The 24,717-nt window shown below is 41.1% G+C and overlaps 1 protein-coding gene across 1 annotated transcript in view; it reads right to left on the reverse strand.

The window, feature by feature from the left end:
• Positions 1-24,717, reverse strand: part of LOC127639984 (protein NLRC5-like) — a 50,895-nt gene that overhangs the window by 12,150 nt on the left and 14,028 nt on the right. Inside the window, exons 5-19 of the mRNA XM_052122348.1 lie at positions 23,872-23,956; positions 20,750-20,945; positions 18,818-20,630; positions 18,482-18,652; positions 7,154-7,324; positions 6,788-6,958; positions 6,079-6,252; positions 5,716-5,889; positions 4,774-4,947; positions 4,305-4,478; positions 4,013-4,186; positions 2,273-2,446; positions 1,691-1,852; positions 1,229-1,402; positions 921-1,091 (exon numbers count right to left, since the gene is read on the reverse strand). Coding sequence (XP_051978308.1) covers positions 921-1,091; positions 1,229-1,402; positions 1,691-1,852; positions 2,273-2,446; positions 4,013-4,186; positions 4,305-4,478; positions 4,774-4,947; positions 5,716-5,889; positions 6,079-6,252; positions 6,788-6,958; positions 7,154-7,324; positions 18,482-18,652; positions 18,818-20,630; positions 20,750-20,945; positions 23,872-23,956 — 4,158 coding nt within the window. The remainder of the gene's footprint in view (positions 1-920; positions 1,092-1,228; positions 1,403-1,690; positions 1,853-2,272; positions 2,447-4,012; positions 4,187-4,304; positions 4,479-4,773; positions 4,948-5,715; positions 5,890-6,078; positions 6,253-6,787; positions 6,959-7,153; positions 7,325-18,481; positions 18,653-18,817; positions 20,631-20,749; positions 20,946-23,871; positions 23,957-24,717) is intronic.

Raw genomic sequence — 24,717 nt, forward strand, 5'->3', positions numbered from 1 at the left:
ATAATGGATGTTGACGATACAATAACAAAGATGGTGGAAAATTCAGATAACAGATTTATTGGACAAAAGTTTTTATAATAGCTATATAGAATGTTAAGTCTTTTCTTACAATGACTGACACAGACATAGAGGCCACAAGAGTTCAAAATAAATAAAATCCCAGATACAGTTTATTGTGCAACCCAAATCCCAATAATACAGAGATAAAATATTTGGTGGATTATGCAAACATTTTAACTATAAACAAGCCCAACATTCACCAGGGACTCTTATTTTGAAATGACAGAGACTTGGCTCTGTTACAAATCCTTTATAAATATTTATCAAATTAAGGTTTTAATAGTCTACATATTCACCAGATAAAGGATTCTGTATATAAACTGTATATTTCACCAGATTAGTTTTTGCTCTATTATTATTCACAGTAAAATTTAGAACACTTGATTATCTAATAAAATAAATGCATTAAAGTGTGGATAAATTATGGATGAAAACGATCAATGATGACACATTTAGATACAGCACATCCCCACAAGGTGTCTGTGAATTTTTTTTTATTTCACATCTAGAGCTCTCTGTCAAACTGCAAAACCATGTAGAATACTCCAGCACCAGCCAGAAAGGAAAAAACTATCATCAACTATTGGAACAGATATGTCAGAAAGTTCATATAGTTGCAGATAACCGATAGTTCCAAAAGGCAAATATCAGCAAAGATTCATCGGTATGACCGATATTTTGGTCTACCTCTAGTAAAGATGGCTTTAATTAGACTATTTGCTTTTAGATATTTATTGTCTACAGCAAAAATCATTGTAATTATTTAATTCTTTCCAATTCTGGAGGTGAACAGATGCAAAAATATGCAATTATCCTATCATTACTGTGGTGGAGTGTAGATGATGGGAAAAGTTACTGACTTGAGAATGTTCAGTTTACACAGATGACTCATCAGTCCCTCACAGATCTGTTTCACTCCTGAGTCCTTCAGAGGACTGTTGTTCAGATCAATCTCTTTCAGAGTGGTATCAGAGGAGAGAACAGTAACTAGAGTTGAACAGCTTTTCTCTGTCAGGTCACAATTATTCAACCTAAACAGAAAAACAGCATTGTTTTCTTGTACTTCAACACACATTGGCACAACAGGCCTTTATATCTTCTAATACATGTGGCTGACATTTCTTATATGGACAAGTTATAATGTATAAAATCAGAAGAGTGTACTCACTTCACTTTCTCTAGTTTACAATGAGAGTCCATCAATAGAGCTGAGAGCTTCTCTCCATCCAGATCTCCTAATTTATTATGGCTCAGATCCAGTTCTTTCAGCATTAATGGATTTTTACCTACAACCTCTGAAAGATACTTGCACGCTTCTTCTGCAGCAGAACTCTTTAAAAAACTACAGAGTAGAAGACCATTTTAGATTAACACTTGGATTTAAAAGTGCATTTAAAGGTTCTAAATTGTTGGGTGAGAAATATTGAGGGTCCACAATATCTTGTTCATGAAACAAACAGTTTGCTGAACTTTTTTCTGCTACAAGTATTTGTTAAAGCAGTCATGTGACTGTAGTGCTCTGACACCAAGGAGGGAGAATCTCACAAGAATAAGCAAAGAATATTATTTTAATCTCTCCACAACATCTCACATCTCAACATTTTCAAGGACAACTGGACTAAGTACATACCTCAGTCTCAGATTACTGTTTCGATTCTCAATTATATGTTTCACTCCTGATTCTCCAGGGTCATTTCCTCTGAGATCCAGCTCTATCAGTTGTGAAATCTTTGATTTCAGAACTGAAGACAGAGCTTTATATCCTTCTTCAGTAATACTGCAGTCTGACAATCTAGAAAAATAAACAGAAGTACTCAACTTTTCTGACAAACAAAAATTTTCTGACAAACTATTGCATGTTCTAAACTTAAAGAAATTAGATTTGTATAAAATGAAATACATGTGAATGTTTAAATTATGAATAGCATAAACCAAAATATTACTGTAGAGTGTCTGCATAATGTTAATAATTAAAAACTTGATTTAATTTTGAATTTGATTCATTTCTCATTTACAATTACAGCATTTAGTGCAATATTGAAGACAGTGACGCTAGTAGTCAAATAGTGAAGCTGAAGTGTAAATAATTCAAATGAAAATTACATTTTAATATCTTCATATTGTTCATGACTTTTTCAGAAGTGATTAGACTAATCAAGTGGATATTTTAAAAGGGTTATTGATATGAAGAAATTTGAATGAATGAAAATACTTTAGTTTCTCCAGTTTGAATTCTGTGTTTTTCAACAGAGTAGAAATCTTCATCACTCCTGAGTTTGTTATTTTATTTCCACTTAGATCCAGCTCTTTCAGGTTTGAAGGATTTGAATCAAAAGCTGAAACAAGAGTACCACAACCTTCTTCTGTAATACAGTTATTATTCAGCCTGCAGTGAAAGAAAACAAAGATAGGAAACATACTTCAGTTTATTTCAGCCACAAAACACTACTACATTAACATAAGGACAAATCTACAGTAAACATTAGTCCACTGATCTCTATCCTCAAAATGAAGAAAAAAAGGTAGAATTGTGCTGACCAGTGTGAGATAAAATTTAATACATAACAATGTTTTTAAATATACTTTAAACAGTGTAAATCTCATCTGCTGATGTTTTAAGTGATATAATTGATGAGATTAGCACTGCTTGAAGTATTTTTAAGAGTTCTTTATTTTGTCAATGATAACGAAAAGACTCATCATGATGATAGTTAAACAAACTTATTCTCCAACAATACTCCAAAATATTAACAGTGCAAGATATTAAGAGAAGAAACATCCAGAGAAGCATATGTGTATTGGAGATATTATATTTAAATCCAATTAACCAGTATATTGAGTATTTCCCTACTCGAAATGCATGAGTTGAAATTGAATACCATCAAAATTAACTGCTATAGAATGTGTTCATTACCTCGCTCAAACCCATCATATTTATTGATGTATTTAATCAATTTATTCACAACATATAATTCCTATTACAACTTAAATCTGTACAGACAATGAAGCCAATGGACAGGTGAACTTCAACTAAAACATAAAATATGTTTTTGATTACTGATAAAAACATCTAGGGTGATTTCTGAATTGAAAATTAGACTGAATGTCTATGGATGGATGTATCTTTGAGGGCTAAAATACATTAGAGTGCTACCTACATTTCATATCTGTATATTGTGATGGAATGTAACAGAGAAAACAAATCTTTTTCTAGTGCTTCCATATTGTGGAGTAAAATTAGGCTTTTCAGTCTCATAAGTGAGGTAGAGTGAACAAAACCAGAATGAGGTGTTTACAAATTTAGGAAAAAAAAGTAAAAAAAAAAAAGTCTGTTCATCATAAGATTATAAACACATGCAATATTATTTATGAAGAGTTGGAGTCTTTTTTATTTTGGGGATTCTCTAAAAAAAGAAGATCAGCTGTTTGCAATTATCACACAGTATGTGTGAATGGTGAACTTTTTCATTTGAGTGTGAGCAACAGCCCAAAAACCACCAGAGTTTAAGGGATAAAGCACTAGTCAGAATGTCTAACTTGTGTTGTAAATGCAATGTTTTGATCTGATACTTCAGTACATTTATTATATTAAATTTTTTCAGGAGCTCAGTTTGTCCACAATATGACAGTACAGTATGTTGTATGTAGCTTACCCTTTATATTTTTCATATATTTTCAAATACAATATCTGAATATTCCAATACAATTTTCTGTTACAGTTTCACAAACATTTTGGTCATTTTGCACATTATTATAAACTAAAATTATTATTATTCAATTACTAAAATTATATGCTATTTTCATCAAAGTAAGACTTAATAAAATTTATATGAAATAAATATGGATTCGTATTAAAGGATGTTTTCATCAAAAAACTATAACAAAAAATTGTTAAGATTAACAGTGATTTTAAATACAAAGTATAAAAATGCAAACAATTTAAAATACTCACTGAATTAAGTTTAGTTTACAGTGTTTATCTCCTAGAAGAGCAGCGATCTGCTTCACTTGTGTGTCTTGTAGATTATGTCCACTCAGATCCATCTCTCTCACAAGTAAGGGGTTTTTACCAAGATCATCAGTCAGGAACTTATACCCTTCCTCTGCTTCCTGACTTTTCAAAAACCTGCAGGGAAGGGATGTTACAGCGGTTATTAAATTTAATTGTCAACTAAACATATAACATAGAAACATAGAAAAAAATATTGCTCAACAAAAATACCAATATATTCAATGTGACTCACTTTATTTTTGTCAGTTTACATTCTTGGTCCTGTAGTAATTCAGTGAGCAGCTCCACTCCTGTTTCTCCAGGGTCATTTATACTGAGATCCAGCTCTATCAGATGTGAAGGGTTTGATTGTATAGACAAAGTCAGAGCTTTGTATCCTTCTTCAGTAATTCTGCAGTCTGACATTCTAGAGAAACAAAATACGTGTTTCATATTAACTAATCTCTAATTACAACAGACATCTAAAAAGGACAATATTTCATTTTCAGAATTGTAATTTGGATACTGAGCTTATTTTAGTGTATGAATATCGAGGTGATGCTTCACTGGTGTGCACAGACTGATTGCTTGTCACTGCAATCTTATCGCATTGTGTCTGATTAGGACAAGGTGTTACAGTCCAACTTCAACTTTACCCATGTAGCCCTCTAGTAGTCATCCAAATTCCGTTTGTTTTATGTTCAGATTAACAAAATTCAAACCTCAGTTTCTCCAGTCTGCATTCTGAATTTTTCAGTAGAGTGGAGATTTCCATCACTCCTGAGTCTCCTAGTTCATTTCCACTCAGATCCAGCTCTCTGATGTTTGAAGGGTTTGAATTTAAAGCTGAAGCTAGGGCAGTACAACCTTCCGTTGTTATACTGATAGAATTAAACCTGTAAATGAGAACAAACCAAAAAATTCCTCAAGCAACACTTAATGCATAGATTTATTAAAATATATACTGTATGTTGGTTTATAGAGAGCTATTATAGCGCAATTACAGTAAACAGAGATATTATTTTTAGAGCGATTTTAGTGCAGAAATATAAAACCTGTAACTACTTATTACATGGCTTTCTGAAATCCCATCCACTGATCTGATATTTATGAAACCCAACTGCATATCTAGTGATTTAGTTTTTTCAGGCTGGTCATCTGGGTATTGCAAGTCATTGTTTGTACTTCTCGTATGACTCTGAAATCTCTGCAAGGAAGCTAATAAAATACTTTCACATCCATTTACTTATTTATTTAGGAAGTAGTCTTGTAATAAGTAGGAGGGTGAGCAATCAGATGGTCATTTTCACAATACTGTATAAAACCAACAGAACTCTGATGCAAACTGGAGGTGGAATTCAGCTGTTTCTAAAGAGTCGTGATTTCTTTATTCTAACATAACAACATCATTTAAATGCAAATTTATATTTAATGTCCATTTATTTATTTTGTAGAAGCTATGTAATAAGCAGGATAATGTACATTCAACCGGTCATTAACACAAAATAACTTTTCTAAGTCCTGATCGCACTGTCTGCATTTATTTTGAAGTAACAACCAGCTGACTGTAAATTATCCATTACTTACAGCCAACAAAATTAGATTTGCATGTTTTTGCAGTAATTGCATTTTGCTCACACATTTAGATTTACTAAATTACTTACTTTAGCTTCTCCAGTCTACACTGAACATTTCCAAACAGACTACAGATCTTCTTCATTCCTGAGTCTCCAAGTTTACTTCCACTCAGATCCAGTTCTTTCAGGTTTGAAGGGTTTAAATTAAAAGCAGAAGACAGAGCACCAAAACCTTCTTCTGTGATATAGCTGTTATTAAGGCTGCATAAAGATAACACAAAGCTTCAGTTAGATCTAAACATTTATCAAGATGTGTTAAATGTGATGGTTACTGACATCCTGCAAAGATCATTATATGGTAATTCAGTAATTAAATAGATAAATAAAACATATCCAGAAGAAAATTCAAATGTAGTTAAAACTTTCATCATAACAATGATAAAGACTTACATCAGTTTGTTCACTTTACAGTGTTTATCTTCTAGTAGAGCAGCAAGCTGATTCAATTCTGAATCTCCTAATTTACATTCACTCAGATTCATCTCTCTCAGGAGTAAAGGATTTTCACCAAGAACTTTAGACCAATACTGAAGGGTTTTCTCTGCAGCTTCACTTTTCAGAAATCTTTGAAAAATACATTGCTATTATGTACATTTGTAGAAAAAGAATGATACAAGCATGTTTTTGTAAACATGCAGTTATTTGTAATCTTGTTATTTAGGGTGAATGCAGGTTGCAGGTAAGACATTTTAAATAATCCACATTATTCTACAAATGTTGTTTAATGAGCCTAACGTATATTGAATACAGAACATTCCTCTAATTGTACATAATAGTACATTTAAAATGCATAACCACTATAAAACCACTTATCTTATTAAATATAGTGTACAATCCTACAGTCCACTAAGCTCTTATCTTGCCTATTCTTCCATATTCCTTTATATGTTCATATACAGAGTATATTTTGGATTCAATTTTATTTACCTATTGCGAATGGGTAACAACATTACATAACATAACAAAACAACACAACTAACTAACAAACAATCTTAAGAGCAACACACACATTATCTAAATCTATTATACTGAACTATAGGTTTAGTGATTGTATTTTAATGAGTGCATTAAAAATAAAATCCTGTTTAATTTATTTCACCTCAGTTTCAGTATACAGTTCTGATCCTGTAGTAAATCATAGAGCTGTTTCACTCCTGATTCTCCAGGGTCATTTCCTCTGAGATCCAGCTCTTTCAGGTGTGAAGGGTTTAATTTTAGATCTGAAGACAGAGCTTTATATCCTTCTTCATTAATACTGCAGTCAGAAAGCCTAGAACAGATATTGAAGTTTAAATATTTTAAAGACTTATCCGTTATTCTAAAATAACATGAACAATATTAATCTCTCATAAATAAAAGGATTGTAAGTTGTAACTGAAAATACAAAATATTTTGTACTGAAAATTAGTCGAAAAGAAAAACTGAACATGGAGGCTAACAAAACAACATTAAACATGCAACTCACGTGAGGATCTCCAGTTTACAGTTACTTTTCAGTCCATCAGAGAGAAGCTTCACTCCTGAATCCTGCAGATTATTATTGCTCAGGTCAAGCACTCTGAGACTGCTGGAGTCTGATCTGAGAACTGTAGCTAGAGCTGAACAGCTTTCCTCTGTTAGCTCACATTTACTGAGCCTAAATTAAAATAACATGATAGTAAAGATTCTAAACTACACTCCAGAAAAACAACAACAAAACAACATGATTTCCAGACAAAACAATAATAAATCTGATTACATATGGTGGTTAAAAACATCTATTTTTGCTGTTTTAATGTTCACTGAATATTCCATTTAGAAAAAGCTGGCAATTAATTTTCTGCTGAGGGAGATCAAATTCACTTTGTTTGGGGTTCCTAACTCATAACACCAATTAAAACCTAAAATTATTTATTTTATTTATTTATTATTTATTGTCTTATTTATTACAGATAACTGATGAATTCAACACGATCTAGGGTTAGTAAACTATAAATGTTTTGACATTCATTAAAAATTAAATAAACTTAAAATGAACTTCAACCAAACAAATATTACATTAATTTCGTATTACAGGTGCTGGTCATATAATTAGAATATCATCAAAAAGTTGATTTATTTCAGTAATTCCATTCAAAAAGTGAAACTTGGATAATGTATACATTCATTCCACACATACTGATATATTTCAAGTGATCATTCCTTTTAATTGATGATTATAACTGACAACTAATGAAAAACCCCAAAATCAGTATCTCAGAAAATTAGAATATTGTGAAAAGGTTCAATATTGAAGACACCGGGTGCCACAATCTAATCGGCTAATTAACTCAAAACACCTGCAAAGGCCTTTAAATGGTCTCTCAGTGTTGTTCTGTAGGCTACATAATCATGGGGAAGACTGCTGACTTGACAGCTGTCCAAAAGACAACCATTGACACCTTGCACAAGGAGGCACAAAAGAAGACACAAAAGGTCATTGCTAAAGAGGCTGGCTGTTCACAGAGCTCTGTGTCCAAACACATTAATAGAGAGGCGAAGGGAAGGAAAAGATGTGGTAGAAAAAAGTGTACAAGCAATAGGGATAACCGCACCCTGGATAGGATTGTGAAACAAAACTCATTCAAAAATGTGGGGGAGATTCACAAAGAGTCGACAGCAGCTGGAGTCAGTGCTTCAAGAACCACCACGCACAGACGTATGCAAGACATGGGTTTCAGCTGTCGCATTTCTTGTGTCAAGCCACTCTTGAACAAGACACAGCGTCAGAACACAAAAAGGACTGGACTGCTGCTGAGTGGTCCAAAGTTATGTTCTCTGATGAAATTAATTTTGCATTTCCTTTGGAAATCCCAGAGTCTGGAGGAAGAGAGGAGAGGCACAGAATACACGTTGCTTGAAGTCCAGTGTAAAGTTTCCACAGTCAGTGATGGCTTGGGGTGCCATGTCATCTGCTGGTGTTGGTCCACTGTGTTTTCTGAGGTCCAAGGTCAACGCAGCCGTCTACCAGGAAGTTTTAGAGCACTTCATGCTTCCTGCTGCTGACCAACTTTATGAAGATGCAGATGTCATTTTCCAACAGGACTTGGCACCTGCACACAGTGCTAAAGCTACCAGTATCTGGTTTAAGAACCGTGGTATCCCTGTTCTTAATTGGCCAGCAAACTCGCCTGACCTTAACCCTATAGAAAATCTATGGGGTATTGTGAAGAGGAAGATGTGATATGCCAGACCCAACAATGCAGAAGAGCTGAAGGCCACTATCAGAGCAACCTGGGCTCTCATAACACCCAAGCAGTGCCACAGACTGATCGACTCCATGCCATGCCGCATCGCTGTAGTAATTCAGGCAAAAGGAGCCCCAACGAAGTATTGAGTGCTGTACATGCTCATACTTTTCATGTTCATACTTTTCAGTTGGCCAACATTTCTAAAAATCCTTTTTTTGGTATTGGTCTTAAGTAATATTCCAATTTTCGGAGATACTGAATTTGGGATTTTCATTAGTTGTCAGTTTTAATCATCACAATTAAATGAAATAAACATTTGAAATATATCAGTCTGTGTGTAATGAATGAATATAATATCCAAGTTTCACTTTTTGAATGGAATTACTGAAATAAATCAACTTTTTGATGATATTCTAATTATATGACCAGCACCTGTATATACATGTACTGCTTTGCTCCACGTTTATTAAATAATCAAAATATTAGATGTACCAAATATTTCTAAATTCTATAAAATAAATATGTAATCACTCATTTGTATGTAATTACTCATTGAAAAAATCGATAAACTAATGTGAGTCACTGAGATGGGACACCATTATGACAGTTTTAAACTGTGTCATCACACAATTTTCAGGAATCCCAGATGCAATGAGTCAAGCAGTGCTGCCATATCCATTTATAATAATCAACTTTGGGTTAGTTGGCCAGTTAATTGAGAAACATTTAACTATATTTTTCATTTTGTTTGCAGTGAGATACCCCCCACCCCAGAAGCTTTTTGGGACTAATTTTTCTTTTCTTCCCAGAGCAGGTTTCATGTTGGCAACCCCAGCGTAAAAGAAAAATCGTCTAGGTTACGTATGTAACCTCCGTTCCCTGATGGAGGGAACGAGACGTTGTGCCAGAGAAGCGACACTAGGGGTCTCTCTCTTGAGCGCCGATATTCACCTCTGAACCATGAAAAAAGGCCAATGAGAGTTGGCAACCAGTATTTGCATGTCCCGCCCCCGGACATACGGGTATTTAAGCGGCGCAAATACGGGAGTTCATTCAGGATTTTTCTGAGGAGCCGGAAATGGTCCGGCCACAACAGTGGCTCGGCTCAGCGACGTGGCAGGGGAGACACAACGTCTCATTCCCTCCATCAGGGAACGGAGGTTACATACGTAACCTAGACGTTCCCCTTCGGTCGCTCTCTCCACGTTGTGTCAGAGAAGCGACACTAGGGGTCCACTTATAAAAGCGCCACGCGCTGAGCCGTATACGAGAACTGCTGATACAGGAGCGAGCAGGTATTCTTACGTGCAGGACGACCAACTGTATCAGGCTGCACGTACCCTTCCCCAATGCCCCATTTAAGCCATCAGGATTCCTTATCGTTACCCTGGAGGGGGAACAAGGTGCTGGCCGCCATCCTGGGAACGGGCCAAGCCTGGCCGGGCCTCTTTCTCTCTATGTTTCTCGCGATAGAGCAACTTAGGCCGGGGCCCTTACATGCATTGAGGGAAGGGGGTCTTAGCCCTTATTCAGGGCGGAGAAGACCCTGCGGAGGCCACGCCTACCCGAGAGGGGAGGCAAATTTAAGTGGCAAAACCATCAGAGGCCTGACTTAGGGCCTATGTGGAAATGTCGGTGCGGTGGTGGATCCAGCCTATAGAGGGGGGAACATACAGCACGGCAACCGAGGCAGCCGTGACTGCCTAAGGGAAGCACGGGAGTCCACTCGACAGAGGGGACAGAACCGTGGCGTTACACACAGGGGGAGTCCGAAGGAGGCCTTACCTGTGGAGCACCTATACCAGTGCAGGGTAGCTACGGTACCCGCAGTGGCTTGGGTCGGCGAGTTCCTCTGCTGAACTGCGACCCACGAGGGCTAGAGAGGAATCAACCAGTGTCCCAAATCTGAGATCTCCTGGGAATGAAGGCGCACTGTTTCCCCTGGTTAGGGGGAAGGGCGCTAGGTGCAAGCGATTCACCCGGTCAGATCGTAGGCATGCCACCGAGGTCTACGGGCTCGGTACCTGAGAGGACACGGGACGATACTGACTCAACTCGGAGATTGTAGAATCTCACGAAAGTGTTAGGTGTTGCCCAGCCCGCTGCTCTACAAATGTCTGCTAGTGCAGTGCCCCTAGCCAGTGCCCATGAGGACGCGACACTCCTGGTGGAGTGGGCTCGGACCCACAAAGGGGGGGGCACGGCCTGGGTGTGATAAGCCAGGGAAATGGCGTCGACAACCCAGTGGGCGAGTCTCTGCTTGGAGACAGCATTCCCTTTCTGCTGTCCCCCAAAGCAGACGAAGAGCTGCTCAGAGCATCTGGTGCTCTGTGTGCGGTCCAGGTAAATACGTAAAGCATGTACTGGACACAGCAGTGAAAGGGCTGGGTCTGCCTCCTCCCAGGGCAGCGCTTGCAGGTTCACCACCTGATCCCTGAAGGGTGTGGTGGGAACCTTGGGCACATAGCCCGGTCGCGGTCTTAGGATCACGAAAGTGTCTGCCGGACCGAACTCCAGGCAAGTGTCACTAACAGAGAACGCATGCAGGTCCCCGACCCTCTTGATGGAAGCGAGCGCGATCAGCAGGGCGGTCTTGAGAGAGAGGGCCCTGAGTCCAACTGAGTCAAGCGGCTCGAAGGGGGGTCTCTGGAGTCCCGTAAGGACGACCGAGAGATCCCAGGAGGGGAACAGGTTAGGCCGGGAGGGAGCTATCCTCCGGGCACCTTTTAGGAACCTGACGATTAAGTCGTGCTTACCAAGAGACTTTCCGTCTACCGTGTTGTGGTGGGCCGCGATAGCGGCGACATACACCTTGAGGGTGGAGGGGGACAGCCCCCTCTCCAGCCTCTCCTGAAGAAACACAAGCACTGACCTAACTGCGCACTTTTGCGGGTCTTCAGCTCGGGAATAACACCAGTCCGCGAACAGACGCCACTTTAGGGCGTAAAGATGCCTGGTAGAGGGGGCTCTGGCTTGGTTGATTGTATCTATGACGGTCGATGGTAGACCGGCTAGATCTTCCGCATCCCATCCAGTGGCCAGACGTGGAGGTTCCAGAGGTCTGGGTGCGGGTGCCAGAGCGTGCCCCGTCCCTGAGAAAGAAGGTCCTTCCTCAGGGGAATTCGCCAGGGAGGGGCTGTCATGAGGAGTGTGAGGTCCGAAAACCAAGTCCGGGTAGGCCAGTAGGGGGCTACCAGAATGACTTGCTCCTCGTCCTCCCTGACCTTGCATAGCACCTGTGCAAGAAGGCTCACTGGGGGAAATGCGTATTGCGCAGCCCCGTGGGCCAGCTGTATGCCAGCGCATCTGCCCCGAGGGGAGCCTCTGTCCGGGCATACCAGAGCGGGCAGTGGGAGGTTTCTTGGGAGGCAAACAGGTCTACCTGGGCCTTGCCGAACCGGTCCCAAATCAGCTGGACCGACTGGGGGTGGAGTCTCCACTCTCCGCCGGGCAAGCTTTGTCTTGACAGCACGTCCGCCATCACATTGAGGTTGCCGGGGATGTGAGTGGCGTGCAGTGTCTCCAGTCACTGCTGACTCCATAGGAGGAGACGACGGGCGAGCTGTGACATGTGGAGGGAGCGTACTCCGCCTTGGCGGTTTATGTAGGCTACGACCGTGGTGCTGTCTGTCCTGACTAAGACGTGTTTGTGCCGAATTAACGGAAGAAACTTCTGCATGGCCAGAAAAACAGCCAGCAGCTCTAGGCAGTTGATGTGCCAGCGCAGCGGGCCTCGGTTCCACGCGTCGGGACACCTGCTGCAAGGGTACTCCAGCCCTTAGAAAGCAGAGGTCTGTCCAGGGTTTGAAGGTCTGGCGGCAGGCAGAGGTAACTTTTACATTGTGCGTGCCGCGGCGCCATGCTCGTCTCAGGACTCGAGTCCGGGGCCAGTGCTGAAGTGGTCTCATATGCATCAACCCCAGCGGTGCGGCCGCCGCGGAGGATGCCATATGCCCCAGGAGCTGTTGGAAACGTTTTAGCGGGACCACGGCGCCTGGCTTAAAGGAAGCGAGGCATTTCAGCACTGACTGAGCACGCTCGTTGGAGAGACGTGCTGTCATTGAGACTGAGTCTAACTCCAGACCGAGAAAAGAGATGCTCTGGACCGGGGAGAGCTTGCTCTTTTCCCAGTTGACCTGAAGCCCCAAGCGGCTGAGGTGCCTGAGCACCTGGTCTCTGTGTGCGCATAGTAACTCTCGAGAGTGAGCCAGTATGAGCCAGTCGTCGAGGTAACTAAGTATCGTATGCCGGCTACTCGGAGCGGGGCAAGAGCTGCCTCTGCGACTTTCGTGAAGACGCGAGGGACAGAGACAGGCCGAAGGGGAGGAATTTGTACTGATACGCCCTGACCGTCGAACGCGAACCGTAGGAAGGGTCGATGTCGAGGGCAAATTGAGACGTGGAAGTACGCGTCCTTCAGGTCTACCGCTGCGAACCAATCTAGATGCCGGACGCCAGATAGAATTTGTTTCTGGGTGAGCATTTTGAGCGGGAGTTTGGACAAGGTCCAATTGAAAACTCGCAGGTCCAAGATCGGTCGTAAGTCGCCGCCTTTCTTGGGTACAACAAAGTAAGGGCTGTAGAAACCCTTCTTCGTTTCGGTTGGAGGGACAGGCTCTATCGCATCCTTTAATAGAAGGGAGGCGATTTCTTCGCGCAGGGAATGGGCATGTTGGCCGTGTACTGCGGAAAAATGTACGCCCACGAAGGGGGGCGGAGACCTGGCAAACTGAATTGCGTAACCGAGTCGAATGGTCCGGTGCAGCCAGCGTGATGGGTTGGGCAGTGAAAGCCACGCCTCTAAACTCCGTGCTAGGGGCACCAAAGGGACGGGTTTTTTGGACGTACCCGGAGGGCTTCGCAGCAGTGCGGAACAGGTAACGTGGCGTCGGGAGGCAACGTGGCGTCCCGAGGCTCTGGTGCTGAGAATAAACTCAAAGCACTTACCTAGCTCCACGCACCCGGCAGGGGGCGGGTTCGTGACTGAGGAGGAGGTCTGATGCTGGCGTCCTCTGGACTCGTCTGAACCGGCCGGCCGGGGAACAGTCGTGGGTCTGAAGGCGGGGACACCGCGTCCATGGAGCCGGGACTGTTGAGGCCTGAAAGCAGAGTGCCTTGAGAATGGCATTTGCGGGCCACGTGACCCCAGAGACAACAAGGAAATAGCTCTATAGAGTGTAAAGAATTTAACAAAAAATTCTCCTGCCGGCCCCCCACTGGGGAACGGAGTGGTCTTACCAGCTCCGGAGCTAACGTCTCGGTCTCTGGGTCTGCCATCTCAGGAGCACCTGGGAGCCTTCTGGGTCCTCAAGGGGGTCCGTGAGACGATGGGCGTCCGACCTCTGCGGGGAGCTCAACGCTGGGGCTGAGAGCTGGGCCCACTCACTTGTTAGTTGAGGCGGAGCACCACTTTCTTTCTTTCTTGAAAGCCGCAGGAGGACGCCGTCGGCGAGCAGACAGGGCATGGCACCTGGCGGCAGGTTTGCGGCAGGGCAGGATGCTTTTTGCTTGAAAATAGCCTTCGTCTGTTCCTTCACCACTGAGGACTGCTGGGCGAAGTCGTCAAGTGGTGTCGCCGAATGGACGGAGCTGGGAGACGGGGGCGTTTGAGAAAGCGTGCTTTGTCTGCCTCCCGTACTGCCTGTCCATCGTTACGTTTCTGGACCACGGGGTGGCCATCGCCTGTTTGAGTGCAGTTCCTGCGGCACGTCAAGAACAGGACTACCCAAGTGCAGATTTGAAGTGCCCTGGCCTGGTGGACTTGCAGGAGGGGGCCATGGCGTGCAGGGGGGGAGCGGTCTGGGACCGTTCTACCATCGAGGGTAGCGAGAGCGGAGGAGCGAGGAAGCTGGGCTTTCTCAGCTCGTCATGCACGTCCGGGGAGGAATCGGGGGGGGGGGCGCAGCTGTGAGCGGCGCACATGCCCGTGGAACCAATTAATCCCGGGGAAGCATAGCGGATCTTTTTGCGTCAGGCTCGGACTGGGCGGAGACCCGAAGGTGGCAGCCCAGGCGAGTTATCCGCATCCGACGCCGCTGTTACGCTCTCCGATGCAGCGGTGATGTCATCCAATGCCGGGGAGCTCGAGGGACCGGACGGTAGGCCGTTAAGCGGACCGCATTAATCCCAAGCTCGGGGGAGGTTTTCGAGGGGATTTACCCGGCGAAAGCGTCCCGTTATTCTCCCCAGATCGTTCTCCATCACCCGCGGCGCCTGCCTCAATCCCGTAGAAAGGAGGCGAGGCGCGGGGGGCGGCTGAAATGGCTCTCTCTCACTACAAGAGAAAGCAGAGATCGCAACGCTGCCGCGGTTATGTTCTCACACTGAAAACATAACCCATTGGAGAGAATGCTCATCCCGAGCTCGGACGGAAACAAGCAAGCGTGCCAGGGAGGCGGGGGGTTTCGTGGGGGTTCATCCGGCGAAACGAAGCCCGTCATTGTCCCCAGATCGTTTTCATCGCCCGCGGCTTTCTCTCACTACAAGAGAAAGCCTACGACCGCAATGCTGTCATGGCTATGTTTTCGCACTGAATACATAGACCATTCATAAAAACGCTGCCTGCGTGTGATCGCAACCCAGGAATGCAAGGCAGTTTTTTATGGCCGTCGAGGTGGGGAGAATCAACGCATCCAGAAACTACACAGAGGCGGAAATCCGTCTTTAAAAAGACGCGTCCTGAGAAGGACGTTCAACGCCGCTGTGTTTTTGCTCTTTTAGAGGAAATTACTCTTTTAAATAAAATCACTCTTTTATGAATTAAAGAACTCGTGAGAGATCTTTCTTATCTGCAACTGTCGATGCGCTCAGGGGCAGGAAGTGCACAGCCGTGCAAACAGGAGAAAGCCGCTGTTGTGCACCATAGAATCCAACAGCATGCAGCAGAGGATAGCAGGAACTCGGTGTGTAAAACGCAGCAGACTGCAAACACGACCATCGGCTCCGAAGAAATTTTCTGAATGAACTCCTGTATTTGCGCCGCTTAAATAGCCGTATGTCCGGGGGCGGGACATGCAAATACTGGTTGCCAACTCTCATTGGCCTTTTTTCATAGTTCAGAGGTGAATATCGGCGCTCAAGAGAGACCCCTAGTGTCGCTTCTCTGACACAACGTGGAGAGAGCGACAGAAGGGGAACTTGAGTTAGAGGTGCTGTAAGCCATTTTGGCCATTTGTCTTATTCCCCTTATTTCCAATACCCCACGCTAATAAGATACCAAATGACCATTACTGTGAGTTAAAAACAACAGAAGCAAAATAGCTTCCTCAACTGACAACATTAGGAACAACATGCAATTGACAGGCAAAAAGAATCAGTGATTGCAGCCCACAGGCAAATTTGTTTTCTGTTTACAGAGTCTAGAGAAGTCACAGAGATTGGTGAGATATCTCACAACCAGGACAACATGAAGGTACTTCGGGGCCCCGGGGCTTACGTTTCAGAAGGGGGAGATTGTTGTTCTTCTGTTTTGCTGTTGCACACTACGTGTTAATAGGTCATGTCTAGAATGAATACCTCCCCCAACAATCTCACGAGATTCTTAGGAGGCATTCATTTTAAATTGGAACTGCAGGAGGAGCGCTCTTAAAAGATTATTGATGAGCATTTCAAGCTCTAAAAATAAATATTTAAACTTCAGCTCTACATCTGCTTCTGTTGGTAATGAGATATTGCTGGTGAGTGGAGAAATACATCGATCAGTTTTTATAAGCATGTGACTGGGTGGTCCTGTGGTAACTTATTTGCCTCTTGCGTTATAGGCTCTAATATAGGTTCTAATCCTCGCATATGGAGCTTTACATTTCAATAAACAAAGAAGCGCGAGCTGAAGAACTCACCAACCATAATTGTTTCCACAAGTACATCACTGCAGCACAGGTTGAGTAAGAGGATGGGGAACACTGGGTCAATAGGCAGATTTGAACCCAGGTCTTCCGCATGGAAAAAACACATCCCTGCTATTCTTAACCACTGAGCCATTGCAGTAAAACAGTCTTTCCATTAGACTGTTTTAGTGTAAAAAGCTGCACTATGTGGCAGGTATGTACAACTAATGTAAATAGTCACTTCGTAATAATAGTAAAAATGTTATTTTATTTATATTATTGACATTTTTAATACTCTCCACCATGAATTTGCTGAGGTGAGCAGAAAAAGCACCATAACATCATAATAGAATGTGCATGCGCAAAACATTTACAAGGGAGGGATCCCCTCTAGACATGACCGTGTTCATATCAACACCTACCATTAAACAAATGTGAACAAATGTTTACAAATGCTGGAGATGCCATGACTGCCTCGACAGCATGACATCTTTCAATTCAAGTTTACATTTTTAGCACATATCAATACATTTACACCAAACTTAAAACTTGTTTAAAACTAATCAGACAATTGTTGTCTTGTTTAAATGTAATTGACTAATTTAATATAAACATTTAAACACTTAAATTACTTATTTATTATTAAATCTGAATTATTTCTTCATATGCATTTTCTTTTCAGTTAAAAAAACAACAACAGAAAAAAACAGGTTTTTTTTTTCTTTAATGAAAGATTCAAGTGCACCATAATGGAAAATCCAGTTTAAGATGGTAGCTGTGTTTTGGAAGATGGTAGCTGGTTTCTAGATGGTCATGAGCTGGTCCAAGTTGGTCATTAGCAGGTCAAAGCTGGGAGACCAGCTTAGACCAGCTACCAGCATGTCATAACAGCTTAAGGTGGTCAAGCTATTATTGGAACATGGTAGCTGGTCAACCATCTAAGGACCAGCTTATAACCAGCTTGCACCAGATTAGGACCTTGGACCTGCAACCATATTCCAAAACACAGCTACCAGATTAAGCTTAATTTGCCAGCAGGGCACCCATTGTTTCAGCTCATTTATCAGTGTTGTAAATTAAATAGACCAGCAGATGGCGCTACAGGATACTCAATTTAAACCTGTAACAGCCATTTTGAACACATGGCCACATTTTAGAAGGGAGTTGAGAAGCATTCTGTTTTAAGATTATTTCAGTTTAAAAGTTGATTTATGTGGACTTAAAGGATTTAGTTATTGTGGATGTGTCTGTTTAAAGATATTTTGCATATTCAGAGATTAAATATAATGATCAAGTTATTTATAGTCATTCATTATCATTATTGCATCATTATTCTGATTAAGATTCTTAATTCTTTGTATTATCAAAGCAATTTAAATGACTTTTTTATTCCTCTTTTCTATATATTCACATCTCTATACACATTGTTACAAAAGATGTTCTGGAATAAAAAAATAATTACATATTTCTAATCAATGCCCAACAATAATCTTTACTAATGTCTTCATGCAGTATTTATCAAGAACAGACAGAAAATCCTATTAATTGTATTTGTATTTTCAGACCAATTTTTAAACTTGTTGAGACCATTTAGAGTGGCTGTAAAAAAAATATTTAATTAGCCTTTTCCTTTTCTAACTTACCAGCATTACTTTCTCACAAACAGCCAATTATGAGCATTGCGGTTTCTCCAATTTATTAATCAATTTATCATTGTTTGAGTTCTATGATTTTTATGTTTGTTGTTACACAACCTACCTCAGTATCTCCAATTTACACTTAATACTCTCCAGTCCAGCACAGAGCAGCTTCACTCCTGAATCCTGCAGATTGTTAAGGTTCATGTTCAGCTCTTTCAGATTGGAATCTGATCCGAGAACTGTAGACAGTGCTGAACAGCTTTTGTCTGTTAGGCCACAATCATTTAGCCTACAAGGAAATAAGACAAAACACAGATAAGAGTTAGATTGAACACATGCAATATATTTGTGAAATACAAATATTAAATAAAATAAAGTATACTTCTATTTGGTATATGACTAAAGGTTTTGAAATTATTTAAAAAAATCATGAATTGACTATTAAATTACTTACAAAGCTCTTTTGGCAGTTTTGACAACTTGCACTAATCTACAGAGACACTCGTCCGATTTCTTGAATTTCTGAAGATCAAACTCCTCCAGCTCCTCCTCTGATGTCAGAAGCACAAAGGCCAGAGCTGACCACTGAGCAGGTGAAATGTGAGCAGATGAGAGACTTCCTTCTCTCAGGTGATTTTGAATCTCCTTCACCAGAGTTTGGTCATTCAGTTCATTCAGACAGTAGAACAGATTGATGGATCTCTCTGGAGATGCATTATCTTCGAATTTCTGCTTGATGTAATCAACTATTTCCTTTTTGCTCTGCTCATTGCTGTCTTCTTGTTTCAACAGACCTCGTAAGAGTGACTGATTGGACTCCAGAGACAGACCGAGAAGGAAGCGAAGGAAAAGGTCCAGGTGACCATTGTCACTCGCGAGTGCCTTGTCCACTGCAGTCTTGAGCAAATCGGTCATTGTTTCATTTTTGTGTTCTTGTTCTGTGCCGTCTTGGGAAAATGCATTTTTCTTGTTGGTGTCCAGAAACAGATGAGCATAAAGAGATGCAATAAACTCTTGAATGCTCATGTGAACAAAGCAGTATGTAGTACCAAGAACAATCCCTTTTTCCTCCTTAAACATCTGAGTACACATCCCAGAGTACACGGATGCCTTGGAGGGCTCAATACCACAGTCTTCCAGGTCTGTACCATAGAAAATCAGGTTGTTTCTTTCCAGCTGATTAAATGCCAGTTTCCCCAGAGAACAGATTGCCTCTTTATCCCAGTCAATATCTGGGGAATATTTTCCATCATATTTTCGACTGCTCTGCTGGATCTGAAAGCGGAAAAAGTGTGTGTACATTTGTGTCAGAGTCTTAGGAGTTCCATTATCAGCACCAGATTCCTGCAGTGTTCCTGCATCATCATTTCTTTTCTTCTCCAAAATGTTCTGAAGCACAGTGGCTGAAATCCAGCAGAAGACTGGGATGTGGCACATGATAAAGAGGCTCTTTGATTTTTTAACGTTATCAATGATTGTGTTGGCCAGTTTCTCATCCGTGAATCTTTTCTTGAAGTACTCCTCCTTTTGTGGGTCATCAAACCCTCGTACCTCTGCCACCAGGTCAATATACTCAGGAGGAATCTTACTGGCTGCTGCTGGTCTGGTGGTTATCCAGATGTGAGCAGAAGGAAGCAGATTTCCCTTGATGAGGTTGGTCAGAAGAACATCCAAAGAGGCCGGAGATGTGACATCACGCCATGTCTCATTATCATCAAACTTCAGAGGAAGTCGACATTCATCCAATCCGTCAAGGACAAAAAGGACTTTGAATTTATCATTTCTTGCGAGGTTCAGACCTTTTGTCTCTGGGAAAAACTGACTGATAAGGTCCATCAAACTTTGTCTATCTTTCTCCTTCAAGTTCATCTCTCGGAAAGGAAGAGGAAATATGAAGCTGATATCCTGATTTTCATTTCCTTCAGCCCAGTCCAGAACAAACTTTTGCACAGAAACAGATTTTCCGATACCAGCAACTCCTTTTGTTAGTACAGTTCTTATTTCCTTGTCTTGGCCGGGTGGTTTGAACAAACTTGTGCACTTAATCGGCTTCTCTGGTGACTCAGGATGCCTGGAAGATTTCTCCATCTGTCTTACCTCATGTTCAGTATTGACCTGTTCACTACTACCCTGAGTGATATAGAGATCTGTGTAGATTTTGTTTAGAAGTGTGGAGTCACCATGCTTTGCAATTCCCTCAAATACACATTGATACTTCTTCTTCAGGTTTAATTTTAGTTGTCGCTGATAAATGAATACCAGCTCATCTAAGCACAAATTAAAACATGAACAAAAATACAGTTTGAACAGAGATATTGATACTACTTTTCTCTCCTACATTTTAAAAGCAAAAATATGGCATATTGTAATGTCATGAGCTACTTACCTTCTAGAGTATCAGCAAGTTCATTTTCTTTCATACTTCTCAGGAAGTAGAGTGTGATATCAAGAGCTGCTTCTTTGACATTGTATCTGTCCTCCTTTAAGTCCTTCACAAAGTATTGTGTGTTTTCCTTTTTTATTATTCTCTTAAACTTTTCCAGTTCATTTTTCAGAAATGTGATTATTTTTTTTTCAAGATCCTAAAACCAAAGCAAGAAAAAGAACTAAACAACTAAATTGAACCTTGCATACACATTGAAATTGCTAAAATAAACTGCCAGTGAATTAAACAAAACCTAAAATGTAGATAATTATTTATTAAAGAAAAATATAAAACACAAAACCTGGCACAGATTCAAAACAAAAACCCAGACCACAGCCAGAAGGGCTGGAAAACCACACAAATAAATGAGGGGTGGAGCAAGAAAACAAGAGAGCGACAGACAGCACAAGAGGATGAACTAAACTAACAGCAACTACACAGACCAAAACAAAAAACTAGAGACGGGAGGAGTAGCTTCAGATCCGTAATGAAGACCTGCTGCATGGGAGCAGGAAGAAGGTCAGGCGGCAACAAGAGGGTCAGATTGTTACAAAGTGGGGATGGAGTCCAGCAGCTGCTGAACATGGATGAGGTCAGATAACACAAGAGCAGGAAGAGGATTCAGTCAGTGTCAGAGTCAGTGGCGGCTGCAGAGAAGGAATCATGTCATGGCAGCTGTAGGAAAGAATTGTTGTTTGCCGATGGCCGCTGGAACAGGTAATGAGTCGACAGTAGCTGCAGGGGAAAGGAAGGGGGGTTGGTGATTGCTTGAGGAGGAAATGGATAATTGGCATTGGCAGGGAAGAAGGATGGGTCAAAGGTATTTGCAGGGGAAAGGGCTAGAAACTGTGGAATGACCTCTGTGGTGATGACCGGGAGCACTGATGGTAGGGAAGCAGCTTTCCTCAGATCAAGGCCTCCATCTCTTGAAGCCAATATAGATGGACCATGAACCGCTCCTCAGAGACAAGAGTTTGGCACGTCTAGCTCGAAAAAGATGTTTGAGGAAGGCCAACACACAGCCTTTAGGCCTCATCGTAAAGAACTTGGACATACTAAATATTGAGTCCATGGGGGCAGTCCAGAAACAAATTGGTGTGAGCTGTGCTCTAGGAGGATGTTTTTTATAGTGTCACAGTGACTTCAGTTTTTGAGATAATCAACCTACGAATGGTTTAACATGAGGAAAAATCAATGTACGATAAGTTTACAGCTGTTCTATGAAACAGGAAGAACCCACAAGCTCTTTTTAGCCCTTGCATGCGTTAAATCTCCTGTGCACGCAATACAATTGTCACGGTTGTAGGTGGAGGCAGACACAGGATGAGGATCTAGTTGCAGCGGCGGTTTATTAGACAAAGGGGTAATACAAAACATGAATAAAAGAAAACATCCACGATGGGAAAAAAGGTAAATAAAAACACGGAAGACACACAAGGAGATTACAGCAGCAAAAACAACGATGGAAAACATGGGAAGAAGGCATCTACATACAACAACCGACAAGGAAATGGAGGAACAAACAGGGTTTAAATACACAAGGACACAATAAAGACTAAACGAGACACAGGTGAGAACAATGATGAGTGCAGGCAGTGAGGGAGGCCAGGAATTGTGGGAAATGTAGTTTTCTACAAGGACAGTGAGACTCGGGGCGGACAACAAGGAAAACATGACATGGAATGTGATCAGTGAAGGGTGAAATGGAAAACACGGGGCAGACAACAAGGAATCGTGACAACAATCTCTTGCACGTGAGGAAACTTCTGACTTTATGCTGTTTCTGCTCAGGTGAACATGTTTAATTGTGGAAGGTGTGGGGTGGGCTCTTTCTGCTTTGTTTGTAACCTTAAATATTTATTTTTCAAAAGTCAGTTGACTGCCATTCGAAGACCCATAGCAAGCTGATATGTTCCTCCTGAGAGACCTGTTATATGAAAAATTTGCAACAAATAAAGTAATAATGTCTGACATGCCGAGGGTCTCTTGATGAAGCTATGTATCTCATGAGGATCAGGTGAGCTTGCTATGGTTCTATGTAATAACAGATAATAACCAATTATATTTTTGTTTACAGTCAAACCACCCCACAACTGACAAATGTAAACAGTATTCACGTAAGCAAAAACTGCAGATGAGATAAAGAGATTGAGGCTGTCGGAAAAGACCAAGATCGTGCGTTCAGAAATTTCCTTGTGAGAGTGTTTAAAATAACCTTACTGTTTCTTCCCATTTCCTTGTGCATCTGTTTCTACTTTGCGCAAGTGTGACTAATGCGTGCAAAGGTTTAAAATAATCTCATGGGTTCTTCCCATTTCATTGTAGTGGCTGTAATATCTTGCATGAACAAGTGTTAAAAACTCACCCTGATTTTTGCCATTGATTTGCCTTCAAATGTTTACTATTTACATATGTCTCTGAAAATGTTATACACCTCAGCTTTAAGCATGTTACATCTAAATCAATTTACAGACAGGCAGCTGTAAAATGCATAATAAAACTGTGATAATGTGCATCCCTCTACAATGCGAGTCACTCAAATGTTATGCTAGGTGAATATGACATTAGCCACTGAATAGTAAATGTTCAGATTTCACTCGCAAGTGATTGTGTAGTGGTGAAAATTTAACACAGAGATCCTTTGACTGTGGTTGATTCTCAATACCCTAACTGATGCTTCCTCGCTCCTCCGAGTAAAGACGTCAGTCTGATGTGACCCTAAGTGTGCTTCTCATTTCTAAAATTTAGCATCAGTGTTTCCTTTCCTTGCATCCTTTCCTTGCTTCATAGCTCCTCCCGATTGGAATGTGAGGAAAATAAACGAGACACAGAAACAGAGGAATCTTCAAGAAAATCTTCAGAGAAAATTTCAAGAAGGATATAAAGGCAGCATAAAGGTAATCCATATGACTCCTATTTCATTCTTGTTTTAATGGACAAGGGAAAATGAACAGTCAAGAGCAGAGAAACTTAATTTTCTAAACTTAAACTGCTGTAGTGTGAAACTTTGTTCAAAAACCTATTGCTTGTTATACTATAAATATGTCGCACTGTTTACATTTGCGTAACTCATATTTTCCTACCTGGAATATCGAGAGGAGTTTTTCTTTGAATTCCTTGCGCCGTCTATGAACCTCTAAGTTTGAGCCTGATGTATCACACTGAGTCCTGTTAGCAAAATAAAATCAGCAACTGTTAGCAGTAAATTAAAATACAATACAGGATTTTCAGGCAAAATATTAGAGAAATCTCTTGGAAACCCTCTTTGATTTTCACAAAGACAAAAAGATAACAGCTATTTGTGGGCAATTTGCTATTTTGCTGAAAAATAGGTAATTGTGCAAAGATGTTTCAAAAGCACTTCTTATCTCAATGCCAAGTCTAAACTAAGTTCCTGCATTTACAGTTTGGAAATTCCCCCTGCAGGTGGTGATAAAGTTCATGTCTAAACTCTGTAAATATAGTGGAACATTAAATTATGTCCATGACGATCAATGTTGTAGACGTTTTATGAAACAGCTAGAGATTTGTGTTAAACTACAGTATGTTTATTTTTTAAGTTTTATTATTATAATCTTTATATTTCTAATTGTATTTAAGAACAATTTATATTGATATTTTTCCATCTGTTGTCGTAGAGTGACCGTTTTAAGTCACCGCAAAAGCTGCCGGTGAAAGATGTTGAAGAGAGTAAAATGTTTTGATTTGGTATGATTTTTTTGACGACTTCATTATTTTGTTTGAAGTGTTATTTAAATTTAGAAATATTTTGGGTTTAATACAATTTTTCAAAATCAACCGGTAGAAGTGAATTGAAATGTGTGCCGATACAATCACTGTTAATACTAGCCATGACTTGTGTGTCAGTAGATGAAAATTATTAATAATACCTACATTCTCTATAATTAATGCAGTGCAAATGCAATGCT

The sequence above is a fragment of the Xyrauchen texanus genome, chromosome 48, assembly GCF_025860055.1.
Source record: "Xyrauchen texanus isolate HMW12.3.18 chromosome 48, RBS_HiC_50CHRs, whole genome shotgun sequence".
Lineage (NCBI taxonomy): Eukaryota > Metazoa > Chordata > Actinopteri > Cypriniformes > Catostomidae > Xyrauchen > Xyrauchen texanus.